The following is a 13,877-nucleotide window of genomic DNA, read 5'->3' on the forward strand; positions in this document are numbered from 1 at the left end:
AGTGAGCATCAGGTTTTTCCTGCTGACATGCCAATGAGCAGGGGGGTGGGGGGCGCAGACTCCTCAAGCCATTCTCACTGAATGGTGACAAACAAAAAATACACAGAAGCCTGAAAAATAAACGAGTGCATGCAGTTATCCTGCTACTCTACAGTGTACAGTATGATTAATAAGGATGCACTTTTAACGTGATGAAACAAAATGACACAGAACAAAACTATTTAGCATAGCATTAAATCGCGTTAAGACACATTAATTGCTTTTAGCACCCATCAAAACCATTTAACATGTGCTAAAATGAAACTCCATGCAACGAAACAAAAAAGAAAGGACACAAATGAAACTTATTCAGCTGTACTCAGCCAATGATAAATTGAGCGTTTTATTATTTATTTATTTATATATACCGACATTCGATCTGAGATATCACACCGGTTTACATTCAGGTACTGTAGGTATTTCCCTATCCCCAAAGGGCTTACAATCTAATTTTGTACCTGAGGCAATAGAGGGTTAAGTGACTTGCCCAAGGTCACAAGGAGTGACAGCAGGTCTCGAACCCTGGTCTCCTGGTTTGTAGCCCACTGCTCTATCCACTAGGCTATTCCTCCTCCCTGCATTCCCATTTTTAATGCTTTCCCCCTGTTACCTTTATGGATAGCTATTTTGAAATGCATGAAAACCTCAAAAAACTGAATTCTGTACTAGAGTTGCCAACAATCTCCACATCCCTCGAGCCAGGCTGACCCAGCCCGATTATAACCCACTGCACCCATGCACTTGTACAAACATATTAATGTAAGAGGGTAAAGCCAGAATACAGTCAGCCATTCCCTTAGATTTTGGTGTTTGCTGGCAACCTTGCCCTAAACACTTATGATTATTATAGTGGTTTCATATAAGCATATCTTAGGATTTTTAGCCCAAGGAATAGAATTCTGAACCTGTTTTCTTTTAACCTATTTTTACTAAGTTGCCTTTCACAAAGATTCTTTAATATAAAACACTGGCAAAAATAATGAATAAAGAATGCTTTCACTATCTGGACACTAAAAATTAAATATCTTCTTCCAACCATCCAGTTCTAATCTCATTATTTTCATCTGCTGGTACTACGGTAAAAGTTAACAGGCTCTCTTGGCCATTAAATCGTCCCCTGCTATTTCCAGTGCAAGAGAGCAGAGACTGATACAGCTTAAGAGGGCATGAGATATTCTGGTCAGCCCAGCTCCATGAACGCCCCTCCCCCATGCTTAAAAACCAAAAGCAGAGCACGTTATGGACATGAAAAATGCAGCAGACCGACCAGTTGTGCCATCATGACTTAACTGAGAAAAGATATCCAAGTTCACCTACCCAGAGCGACAGTGTCCGCTTTAGGCCGTTGTGAATAAGGAAGGTTTCTGTAGACTTGGTCAATGACTTTCTCTTTCACTTGAGTGATAGTGTCACAGCTGAGCACTTTCACTGGTACCGAGTCCAAGCCTTCCTCCTGAACAATTACACTTACGGTCTATAAAAGCAAACAGTGCAGGGTTATTCCTGTGTGACAGCTGTTACGATTTTCTTAACACTATTTCTCCGAAATGCCTACAAACTCAACATATAATTTGAATGCCACATGAAGGACGTGAGCTGGCATGGTCAGAAGTGGTCTCTCTCACTCAATGCGGCAAAAGCCAGCTTCCAGCCCTGGCTCCTCCTAAAAAGGATGCAACCTGGATAGCGTTAGACATCCAGGAACATAGACCTTATTTACAAGGAAGAATTAGTCAGATGACGATGGACGGAAGTAGACAGGGGGTGGGGGGAGAGGAATCAAGACATTAGAAAAATCAAAGATTCTTGGTTAGCTAATTATAACAAGGTTTTCACACAAAGGGGCAGATGTAGTAGACATTTCCACATTTGTGTCTATGGGAAAAATACATGGTACACAAACAAGCCCCAGAGAATGTAATAGCAAGGAACCTCTTACTAATTTTTTCTAATTACTGTCCAGTATTCGCATACAGGCCTTGGGATCCAACTGATGAATCCCAGAGGACACTGTAGTACAACAGAATAATGCATCACACCAGGCTGTAATTAACACTTAACTAGAAAACTATCAATATAGATTTAGTGGTCCATATTCAAAGTCATTCAACCGGCTAACTCAGAAGTTAGCTGGCTAAATGAATATTTGGGCACATATCCAGCTAAATCCTAAGCTGGCTAATAAGTTAGGTGGTAAAAAACAAAAGGCTCCTAAGGATTGTTTATAGTACAGCTCGAACCAAATATTTTGTAAAATTGTATAATTTTATGAATTTTATAATTTTATGAAAGCCGCATCAGCAAGCCTGTCGACGTGTTCAATCTCTTGGACATGAACCGTCCGGTCTGCACATCATTTGCGGCTAGGAGGCTGTGTATGAATATGCCAAGACGATCTAATTTACTCAAGTGTTATATCATCCAACAAGAATTGTATCATTCAACTCTCTTGGCGTGACCAGCCTGTTAGGTTGAAATTATGTTTCTACGTCTGTCCCAGATATCCCATCGAGGATCTAAAGTTACAGTATAATTATACGACTGAAAGCCTCAAAACTGTTTACAAGAATCCTCTGACTTTATTAGCCTAATATAATCGACCCAACAGCGGCCGGTGTTTCGCTGCGGAGCTGCAGCTTCATCAGGGGTAATTGTCTGAGAAACAAAACAAATATCAGAAAGTCGGATAGGAAAGTTGTAAATGTAAAAATGCAAATACTTAGCTGAATACATATGGACGAGCCGACCTGCTTATGGTGAACCAATGGTCTCACAAAAACGTCTTGAAGAAGCGGGACAGAGACCGCTATGCTCAGGTATTGATGATTAAATAGCTCGCGCAAATTCAAGCGGGATGACGTCAAACAATGCCGTCGTCATGACCACCATGTGTAAACAAATATGGAGCTGCATATCAATGCTTATCCAAGTAGTGCGTAGGTCTATGTATTATCATCTTTAACTCAGGATATGTCTGACTTAGCTCAGCCGAGAAAAACTTGTTAACTCCAGGGGAGAATTGAGACCTTCAGGTTGAACTGTTTTGAATTGGTGAATCCAGCGCTGGATTCACCAACTCGATTACATTAGGCTAATAAAGTCAGAGGATTCTTGTAAACAGTTTTGAGGCTTTCAGTCGTATAATTATACTGCAACTTTAGATCCTCGACGGGATATCTGGGACAGACGTAGAAACATAATTTCAACCTAACAGGCTGGTCACGCCGAGAGAGTTGAATGATACAATTCTTGTTGGATGACATAACACTTGAGAAAATTAGATCGTCTTGGCATAATCATACACAGCCTCCTAGCCGCAAATGATGTGCAGACCGGACGGTTCATGTCCAAGAGATTGAACACGTCGACAGGCTTGCTGATGCGGCGTTCATAAAATTATAAAATTCATAAAATTATACAACAATTTTACAAAATATTTGGTTCGAGCTGTACTATAAACAATCCTTAGGAGCATTTTGTTTTTTTACCAAGTTGATTTATAGGTCCTAACTGTGCTCTTTGTTAGAGATAATAAGTTAGGTGGCCAGAATTTAGCTGGATAAGTTAGGGGTGATCCAGGAGCGTAAGTGAGAAAAGCTGAGTTAGCCAGCCACGTTAACCAGCTACTTCATATATACAGAGTTAGCCGGCTAAGTCTGGAGCTGTCCTAAAGTTAGGAAGCTATAAGCTAGTTTATGTGGCTAATACTGCTATCCAGACTGTGTCTGAACACGGACTTCTTAGTTTTACCTTTTTCAAGAAATAAACAAAGAGAAGCTACTGAAATTAAAGCAGCAGTAAGTTGTCATTTTCCTCACTGGGCCAACTGGTCTCTTTCATGGCTTTTCCTCCTTCCAACTTTGGTGATCATTTCCTTGGTACCTTTCCTACACAAAACTATTTTGTCAGCATCTAATTTCTATGGCGAGGAGCACGTGCAGTCACATAATGAAGGTGGAACCTGTGGCGCACCTGGTCAGCTCCACTAGCAACTTAAGAAGCCCAGCGCAAAACGGAAGGCCATCGAGAGCGGCTTTCACTGGCACCCGGCAACCTGGCATGAGCCCAAAGATTTCCCATCACCAATACTGAGCACTCATTTTCTGCTCCCCTGCTTTCGGAGAGTAACCTCCGCATCCCTCCCTTTATAACGAATTACTAGCTAATCTTGTTTATTCTAGTAGGGAAAAAAAAAATGGACCAGGAATAATGACCACAAGATGTAAACAAGATTTTTAGAAATCGAATGTGAGAGGAAAGAAACTAAAGGAAAAGTATCGTTGCTACTCTAAAACGACGAAAACTGACAGGCGCTTGCGAGTTGCGGCAGCCCTGGTCGGGGGTGGTTGCTCACCAGCTGTGTGTACTCCACATCATCGCCCAGCAGTCCTGTATCATTCAGCGTGTATTTGGCTTTTATTTGCACGGCATCCACTGGGCCCTTTTCCACCTGGTGCTTAATCGCCTTGAACAGCTTGTAGAAAGGTTCGCTGGCAGTGTCCTGCACCCAAAAACAGAACATGTTGCAATCACCGATTAATGAAGGCTTGGTCAGTGTCTATGCCCCATAGGGAGGGGGATTTACCTGTAGGAGAGTATGGCTGGCTGGCTTGACGTTTCCTCCCAAAAAGTAAACCCCATACTCCCCATGTAATGGAAATGCCTAAACCTACCAACTCTCCTAATGCAAAGCTGCTTGCTCGTTTGTGTTGTGTGTCCTGTCTGTCTCGACCAGCACAGCTTAGTGCTTGCCTCCCTCCTCCCAGCTTCTCACTCCGGGATGCAGCTGGTACCTCTCAGCTTTCTTTTCACCTGGTGCAATGACTCCTGACTTTTATTTTCTGGGCACCGAGGGCCGCCAGCAGCGGCATCCTGGTCTCAGACTGGCGGCGGCAGCAGCTCTGCAATGTGCTGCTGCTGCCACTTCTTTGCTCCCTTTCTCAGGCCTCGATCTGGCATCATGCTGTCCCAGCCCTGGGCTGGCACCACCAGCGCCTGATGTTTCCTCCTCTTCTATTACTGACTGCAGCAACCAGACCAGAACAGGTAAAGAACATTCATTTTGAAATTAATAATAAAACCCCCCCAAAAAAACAGAAACCACCTTGGCAAGAATGGATGGTGATAAATATGTAGTGTACTGTAGTGACCCCCCTCCTTTTTCTGCTCCTCTCAGGTCTGTTGCTGGGGTGTCTGGGAGGGGGAGGGGAGAGAGCTGTGGGAGGGATAGGTTGGTGGCATCCAGCCCCCTGTTGAGATGCCTTGGTGCCCCCTCTCTCCAGGCTTGATACCCCATGCAGTTGCTTGCTAGGCCCCTCCCAACAGCACTAGCTCCCCCTCTCTTCCACCCCACCTTGCCCAGCATCCCTTTGTCTGATCCCCCTCTCTCCCTCCAATACCTTCCTGTCAGCAAGCGTGAGAGAGAGTCACGCATATAATTCTGTTTGAGCATCTCAAAAATTTTGTTTTTCAGTCACATGGTGGCAGAAAATGTTCTGCTGCACCGACTCCAGCAGTCATTCCACGCCCCTGATTTTATAACAGCCCACATAAACTTGTGCATTAATACATTAAGTTACATCAATTTTCAAACTCGTGTGTGTTAAGCTCACTTTGAAAATGTCCCCACAAGCAGATAATTACACTTGCTCTTTGGTGTGGGTAGTTTTGCTGTGAAAGTTTAAGCACACAGAGGTCAATATTGAAAGCGTGTTCAGTGCTATTGAGCTGCATACATTGTAGCTAAGTGGTGGGTCACTGAATATGTGCTTATGTTCAGTGGCATCTCTTAGCTGCTTAAGTCATTCATATGGCTAATTCTTTTAGATGCATAAGCTGTGGGCATGTAGTGGGTAGATCGGGGCGGAGCTAACTAGCAGCTAACAAGCGTTGTTCAGTCTTAGCCACATACGTTAACCAGCTAAGTTAGATCTGCCATAGAGAAAGTCTAACTTACCCAGCATATATTCAGTGGCTTAGCCATGCCGTTGAATATTGCGTCTAAGTTAGCTGCATAGGTCTATCTGGCTAATTTAGAAAAAACGGCTAATTTTTGAATATCTACCCCATATATTTTAACCTCAAAAAGTACGCCTGTAAAATGAAAACCCTGCGTCCCCCCAAATGCCTCTCCAGAACGTGGATAAAACTTTTCCGGCCAAGAAGCGACATTTTACACGTGGTCACACTCTACGGCTGGCAACCGGGATATATCCTTACCAAAGGCTACCATTAACACTTATTAAATGCCTTCAGATCCTCTAAAATACAGCTACTAAAATAATTTTGCTGCCAAGAAAAAGGACCATGCCACTTCGCCTAGTTGAAGAGCTGCTGTAGCTGCCCATCTTATGTAGAATGAAATTCAAGATGTTATGTCTTTTTTTAAGTGGTCAATATTCAAAGCGCGTTAAGTGCTATTTAGCCATATAAGCAGGTCTTGCATGTTTAGCATCTGCCGCTGCTTCATCAAGCTTCATTAGGGCTCTAACACACATTATATCGTGGATACTGCACTATATTTTGCATCTCCCCATCCAGATGCTGTGCCCTATTGCAATGATGACCTTTGCATGTGATTTGCATGCATGAATAATGCAAATGTATGCAAAGTGGTCATTAGTAATCAATTTTATATAGCTTATTTTATTGCGGTCGACCGAGAAGATGGTCAGCTGTGATAAAATATCTACACCTATTTGAATTGCATTAGATATGTGGAGGGAGGCCCGGGACCCTAACGCAGGTCTGGAGGGCGCCTGCTGCACATTTAAAGCGGCAGAAAAAAAAAAAGCACAAAAAAAAAAAGTCACTGCAAACGGGAAGGTTGAGCAGGGGACCCCCATCTCATCCCGGGGCCATCGGTCAAGGCAGCCCCGCCTCCCCCAAAATGTGAAAAAAAAGTTAAGTATGTGTGCGGCAGGGGCCCACCCCCTCCTCCAACAAACAATTACTTTCAGGCCCTGGCTTCCCTTCCCATTTATTTATTTAAATGCATTTATATTCCACCAATCCGCAGACCTTGGTGGATTACAAACTTTACATACATAATTTAAAATACAAAACAGACAAAAACCTTTAAAACTAAATTTAAACATTATAAAAGTAAATACTCTTCCTGTCCACTCATCATCTCTCTTCACTTGACCGCAAGACTACGCAGAAAAAGCAAACGAATGAAGATATGCTTTAAGACACTTTCTAAAACAAAGACAATCTTTTTCAAGCCTGATTTCATTAGGAAGACTATTCCGAAGGGTCAGCTGTATTTTCCTCATAGTAGGAATTTCTAATAAAGAACGGGACGATGACTGCAATAAGCTTTTAGGGCAATATTGTTGAATTACTGAAATGATACAAGGTGATGTTAGGTTTCTCTGAGCTTTCAAAACGAACACCAGTGCCTTAAATTTAATTCGCCACTTAATTGGAAGCCAGTGCAGGGACACCTATCCTGGCATAATATACTCCCTCGGCTCTATATCAGTCACTATTCTAGCTGCTGAATTTTGTATTAACTGGAGACATCTCAAGAGCATGGTAGACCCAAAAACAATACCTTACAGCAGATAAAATTAGAAGTTGAACCACCATCCTAAAATCCAAATAACTGAGGAATGGCTTTATATTCCACAGCAGACGCATCTTATAACAAACCTGTATCAAAGCACTGGAATGTGGTCGAAGGAACAATGAAGAATCTATCTGCATTACCAAATTCCAACCAATAATGATGTATCTTCAAATTGAAAGCATATACCAGGATTTATCTCCTCAGAACGAGATAGTATCATGATCTCTGTCTTTTTAACATTTAGTAACAACTTATTCACACAGCCAATTTTTTTTAATCTGTCCCAGACAATCATTTAACTTTCAGCTTGCTCCAAGGAAGATGTTATAAGAAAAAAAGAACCGAACATCATCTGCATAGCAATTAAATACCACTTGTAAATTTTAGAGATGCTGACTAAGAGGAGCTAAGTAAATATTGAACAACATTGGCAATAAAGAAGAACCCTGAGATACCCCTGTCAAAAGTGAGAATGGATCTGATCTTGCATCTGCCAACATAAATCTAAGATCGATTAGACAGGAAAGAAGAAAACCAGAAGTAACGTGAACCGCCAATGCCCAAAGCTTTTAAGCGCGTTTGTAAGATTTCATGATTCAAAGTATCGAAGGCACAAGAAAGATTCAATAAAACCAAAAGACATTTTGTTCCAGAATCAAAACCCTATCAGATATTATCAAACTAATCCAGCAAGTCACTGTACTATGCAAGGGACGAAATTCAAACTGTGACCTGTTAAATATTCCTGTAGTTGAAACCCCCCCCCCAAAAAAATATTTTCTCCAATATGTTTGCCAATTATGGCAAAGTAGAAATCAGTAGGCGAAGACAATTGCCATTTTCAACTCAACTGGGAAATGGCCTACCATTAAAGCAGCATTAATTAACCTTGTTATAAATGGGGTCACCTCTATGGCCAACATATTTATCAATGCTGTAGAGCAAGAATTAACTTTACAAAACTATTTTTTTTGTTTATTTTATATAACAAACTTCTAATTCACCTGCTAGTACAAAGCCTTCTCAAACAACTGAGCTCATTAGGACCCCCAACCCCCAAGTCCCCCGTACCTTAAATTGGATCCCGCATCAGGGCCAGGTGCACCCTCTGATTCCCGGACCTTACCCCAGTCTCATGGCTGAGGCAAGGTCAAAATGCCATTTTGGAAAATGGCGCTGACTGGGCTGGGTGCGAGGCTCCATCTGGCCTCGATGCAGGATCTGATTTAAAGTATGGGGGTCCTGTATCTTTTTTTGGGAGGTTTGATGTAAGGACTTTGGGGTTTTCATTGATGGACTTCAGAGGGGACTGACTGATTTACTTGGGGGGGGGGGGGGCTGAATATGGGAAGGGGCACCAGGAAATTAGTATTCTACTCACAACGAATAGAAGATTTCTTTGAAGAGGACTACAAGTTAATTTTTATATATTTCTTCGAGCTAAGGGCCAAATGCTCCTTTAGTGAGAGTATTGGGTTCATTGCTTTTTAGTCATATATGTTTTGATGGTCTTTAGATGTTTTAAATACCATTTTTTTTGCCAAGGATTCCCCCCTGAGGAAGCCGTTATTGGTGAAACAAAGGCCTTGTCAGGGAATTCACAACATACCCAAGGAATACATCACACCGGCCCTTAATCAGTTATACACACTTGCAGCTTGTAAACAAACAGGGTATTCCATTTTGCACCCAGTTCCTTTGGGATTATAAAAAACTTATTGTACTCTAATAGCAGGCAGTTTTGTAGATATTCTTTTATTTGGTAAACATATTTGGGACTGTAATATTGAAGTAGAGGGAATGTTTACAACCATTGTACAGACACTGTGTGTCATTGAAATTAAAGAGCACAGCATTATTAGACTGAATGTGCATGAACGGTGATAGATTGCTGTATATATTCATTGTGTCCTTTATATATAAAAGTTTGTTTATGCACAGTTAGAACAAAAACTCACAAGTGGTCATTTATTTTACAAAATTTGTTGAAGATATTCTTTTTTAATTGCTAAAAACATTTAATTGATCATTTATATATTTATACTATATATATATGAGAAATTTGCTGTGTTTTTTATGTGGTATATATTAACTTTTTCATTATGAATGTAGTTTCTTCTGTAAAGCACAGATTTTTTTTTTTTTTACAAGTATGGCAGAATAATTAAACTACTGGTATGGACAGAAACAACTCAGCAGACTGGATGAATTAATTGGTCTTTTTCTGCCGTCACCTATTATAAAACAAAGTAAAACACTTCCTAGTGGGGTTTTTTTTTTGGGGGGGTGGGGGAGGGGGCTGGGGAAGAGGAGATTTCAGTGATTTGAAAACCTAAGGTTGGAAATGCTCAAATACAAAACGTGACCCTCTGCCCTCAAGGGCTGAAATCATGGAAACAGGCAGGGCTAAACCCTACAGTACTTAAAGAAATGCCTGGAGCTAAGGGGATGAGGTAGATCTGAGGTCCTGTCAATCCTCCCATCTTTCTATGGTTCTATAAATAGCAATCACATAAACGCAAAGATATTTTAATCCTCACCTTCAGATACTGGTACAAACAGATCGACATCCAGTTGGAAAGCATTCGCTCGACAACCGTTTCTGACCTAAGCACATACAAAGATTTGTTAAAACGACATTAAACGGGCTTTGAATTTCTGATCAGTAAACTGCTTTTATGCTTCTGTTTACTTCTAGACTTGAGCCAGTTGCTTAAGAACCAACAGCAGCATCTTTTCTAAACCATAAGGGCTTTCTTCTAGAAGAAGCAATTACAGTGGTTTATCTTTATCAAACGGGAAGGCCTGAATTTCCACCCCTCAATAACCATGCGCAAAACAGAATACATAAGACGTAGATTACTATACAAAAAAATAAATACACGTGTAAGGTCGGGCAGTTTTAAATGGAATTAAATGAAAAGCAAACACACAACACATTTTGAGGCAATTTTGAAACTGTCCGCATGGCACGGGCCGCAAGCTTGAGAAAAATGCGGCCTAGTTTGTAGCCCCATGCTTTGCTCCTGCCACAGAAGCACCGAGATTTGAAAATGAAGTCTCTGCGTGACTTCCCCCAACCTAACTGTATCCCTTTTTTCCATGCATATGTATTTACCTGCAATAAAACCGTTGAGCATTGCCTCAGAGATATAGCCAGCAAAAGACAGAGAAGTTATTTCTTAAGTTCATTATTAAAAAGGCAACTATTACTTAAAATTGTTCTCCCAAACAATTACTTTGGAGTGGTTGATTCGTCAGTTCTGGCTCATTAAACTGAATGCCAAGCTCCTGGGCTTTGGAGCATCTCGCCTCCAAGTATATTATTCAATGCGGGCAACCTGGGACATGTTTAAATTCATCAGATATGCCTTGCACAGCAGAGGAAGGCTATTCTAGCAACGGTAGAGGTGGTGGTGGTGGTGGTGGTGGTGGTGGGGGGGGGGGGGGGGGGGGAAGGGCTGCTGACAATAGCAAGGAATAACCAGCAGCAGATTTTTCACAACTGCTCTTTATTTTATTAGCAGCAAGATAATATCACCATGCAGCTTAAATCCCTTATCCTTACTACAACATAGGTGCATTATACAGACCTTAATAAATTGAAAGCTATAACTCAGTTACTGTTATCTTGACTACGGGCAAAACCCCCCCCCCAAGGATGTCCACAAAGAACACAAACGGCTGCTGTAAAACATGAGGGACAGCAGCAGAATCTACCTTCTCAGCATCAGCTTTGGGTTTTTGGCCACATACTGCTCCATCAGCTCCAAGAACAACGTCCTCATGATATCCGTATAGTACTCCAGCTTTCCATGCAGAGCCACTGTCAACAGAGACGCAAAGTACACCTTGGCCCTGGCGTTGAAGTCCTTCTGGTTTTCCAGGGTACGAATGAACTAAGGACAAAAGAGGTGCAAACACTCAGAAAAGGTGGCCTATTACAGCATGAAGTTAAAAAAAAATATATATATAACTAACTAAATAAAAGGTTATAAATAGAGCTGAACTGGAGAGTTTTTCAGGAAATCAAAAGCTAAATACATTTTTAAAACCCTCCACAACTATGGTCTATAAATGAGAGACAATAGAAAGGGATTTTAAGAGACATACACTGTAGTAGCCAGGGTTTATTTATAATCATTCTACCCTGCTCTGTGTGTGTCCCAAACTTTGATCCTGAACAGCCCAGGCAGGACTCGCTGAAACTCCTGCCACACACACACACACACAGCCCCATGTGCTCCCCCCCCCCCCCCCTGGTCAAAGTTCCTTAAAGGGACCAATACCCAATAAAGAAAGCAAATATTTCCCTGAAGTCTTCTGAAGAGGGGAGGAGGAATCAGCCAGTTGAGAAAGAGAGGGAGATGTGGATAGAAATCGAGGGAGCCAGCACCACTGGTTATCAAACCCCTCTCTAGGACAGGATTCAAGTCCCACTGAAAGTCACCGTCTCCCTGCTCGGCCTTACTTGACAAGGGGGAGGGGATGTTCCTCAAAATAGGACCTAGCACCTCTGGGAATTAATTTCGCCTACAAAGTCTGACTGTGGGTTAAAGACCTCTGGCACCTGCTGGAGACAGAATACTGAGAGACTGCAGGGGGCAGAGTGCAGTAAAGCTGTCTCTCCATCTCCTGGTAGGGGAGAAAAACCCTCTCGCCTGGACTGGTCTGGAGGATGAGGAATTATATTTTAAAAACCCTCTACAGCTATGCTCTATAAATGATTGAGAATGGAAAGAAATTTAAGACACGTACAGTAGTACAAAGTCTATCAGCCAGGGGATATTTATAAACCACCCCACCCCCCCATACAGCATTGTGAGCCATTCCACCTTTTAATTTAAGGTTAACAGGGCAGACCTGAGGTTCAACCTGCGCAGGGTACCTTATCTTCTCACGTGCGACTGATCGGACTGCAAAAGCTCAAACTGCTATGCAACGGGAGTCATAACACAGTTGTGTTTAAACTGTATCTAGTATGAACAGTTTCCCATCATAAAGCACCATAACAGCAAGGAGTTTGGACACTTTTATGAGCCAGACTACATTATTTCACTTTTGGTATTCACTTTTTCTTCCCCTAACACTTTCACATAGCGCATGTGATGTCACCTCCAGAAAGTATATGAAATTCCTCACGTCGCTCTGCTTTCAGGTTGTTAATTCCATGAGTTATGAAGCCAGGAGTTAGTCATTTAATCATTCAGATGAGAGAAATGGTGCATGCAGTTTACTTAAGGTCATAATGTTTTGGGGACTATTTTTTGCCCAGCAGCTTCCTCCTACTACTTTGCATTTCCAACACAATTGGAGCCTACTTTATACTATGAGAGGTCTAGCGGGAGAGGGGAATCCCCTCTTCATTTTTAATTCTTCTTCCTTAGTCCAGCCATTGCAGCAAGGAGTACTCCGAGAGGCATGGATTGCAGCTCTCTCTCGCAGAAATGGTGCATCTTAGCCTGTTGGCTAGTGTCACTCTCGCGCAGTGGATGGACTCCCATTCCTTAGGGGGGGCTATGAATGTTGCTGCTTCTACTCCTGAGGGAATTCTGTGCAAAAAACCCCCCAAAAAGACAATTCTGCACACTATTTAAAAATTGTGCAAAACTCTGCATACTGTAGCCAAATAATAATAATTTAAAATTCAAAACAGAATAAAGTTCTTTCAGTAAAAGATGTAAAATGTTGAAGTTTTTTGATGCAGAGTTCTCCCAGAAGTACAGCAATAATACAGGGTAACAAGGGCTTCTAGTTTTCAGCAATACAAGGAGCTCAAGAGGAGCTCTGAGCTGCTGACGTCTTCCAGGTGCCGATGATTTCGGCAACACCAAGCTGTAGGTGGCTGTTGCAGGCAGGGCTCCCCCGATACAGCCATCTTTCTTCCTGCACACGGCAGCTCTCCAGGAAATCGTGCCATTTCCCGTGCTGTTCTCAAAAGTCTCACAAGATCAGCGCAGGCGTTCCGGTCACTGTGCAGTGCAGGAAGACGCCTGACCTGGCTCCAGCTCTGCCTCATCCTCTGTCTGCAGGCTTGCAGACACTGCCAAATGCACTGGCTCCCCCTTCCTCCAGCTCACAGGGCCAGCTCATTTAATTGCTGTGAGCCGACTTGCTCCTCCTAAATTCTGCGCAGACAGGTGAAGTCTACACGGGGGAGGGAGGAGGTGGGGTAGAAGTCTGTGCCCCCGAGAGTAAAGCCTCTGCGCCATCCCCAGTCTAAGCTGCCTTGAAGAGCAGCAGATAGGTTCTAGACTCAAACGTG

General features: G+C 42.3%; 1 protein-coding gene across 6 annotated transcripts in view; it reads right to left on the bottom strand.

Moving 5' to 3' along the window:
• Positions 1 to 13,877, bottom strand: part of PLXNB2 (plexin B2) — a 503,243-nt gene that overhangs the window by 21,602 nt on the left and 467,764 nt on the right. For all 6 annotated transcript variants that reach the window (XM_029617384.1, XM_029617385.1, XM_029617386.1 and 3 more), the window contains 4 exons: positions 11,333 to 11,511; positions 10,153 to 10,219; positions 4,394 to 4,540; positions 1,357 to 1,513 (listed from right to left, as the gene is read on the bottom strand). In XM_029617384.1, coding sequence (XP_029473244.1) covers positions 1,357 to 1,513; positions 4,394 to 4,540; positions 10,153 to 10,219; positions 11,333 to 11,511 — 550 coding nt within the window. The remainder of the gene's footprint in view (positions 1 to 1,356; positions 1,514 to 4,393; positions 4,541 to 10,152; positions 10,220 to 11,332; positions 11,512 to 13,877) is intronic.

Source organism: Rhinatrema bivittatum, chromosome 9 (assembly GCF_901001135.1).
Source record: "Rhinatrema bivittatum chromosome 9, aRhiBiv1.1, whole genome shotgun sequence".
NCBI classification, from domain to species: Eukaryota; Metazoa; Chordata; class Amphibia; order Gymnophiona; family Rhinatrematidae; genus Rhinatrema; species Rhinatrema bivittatum.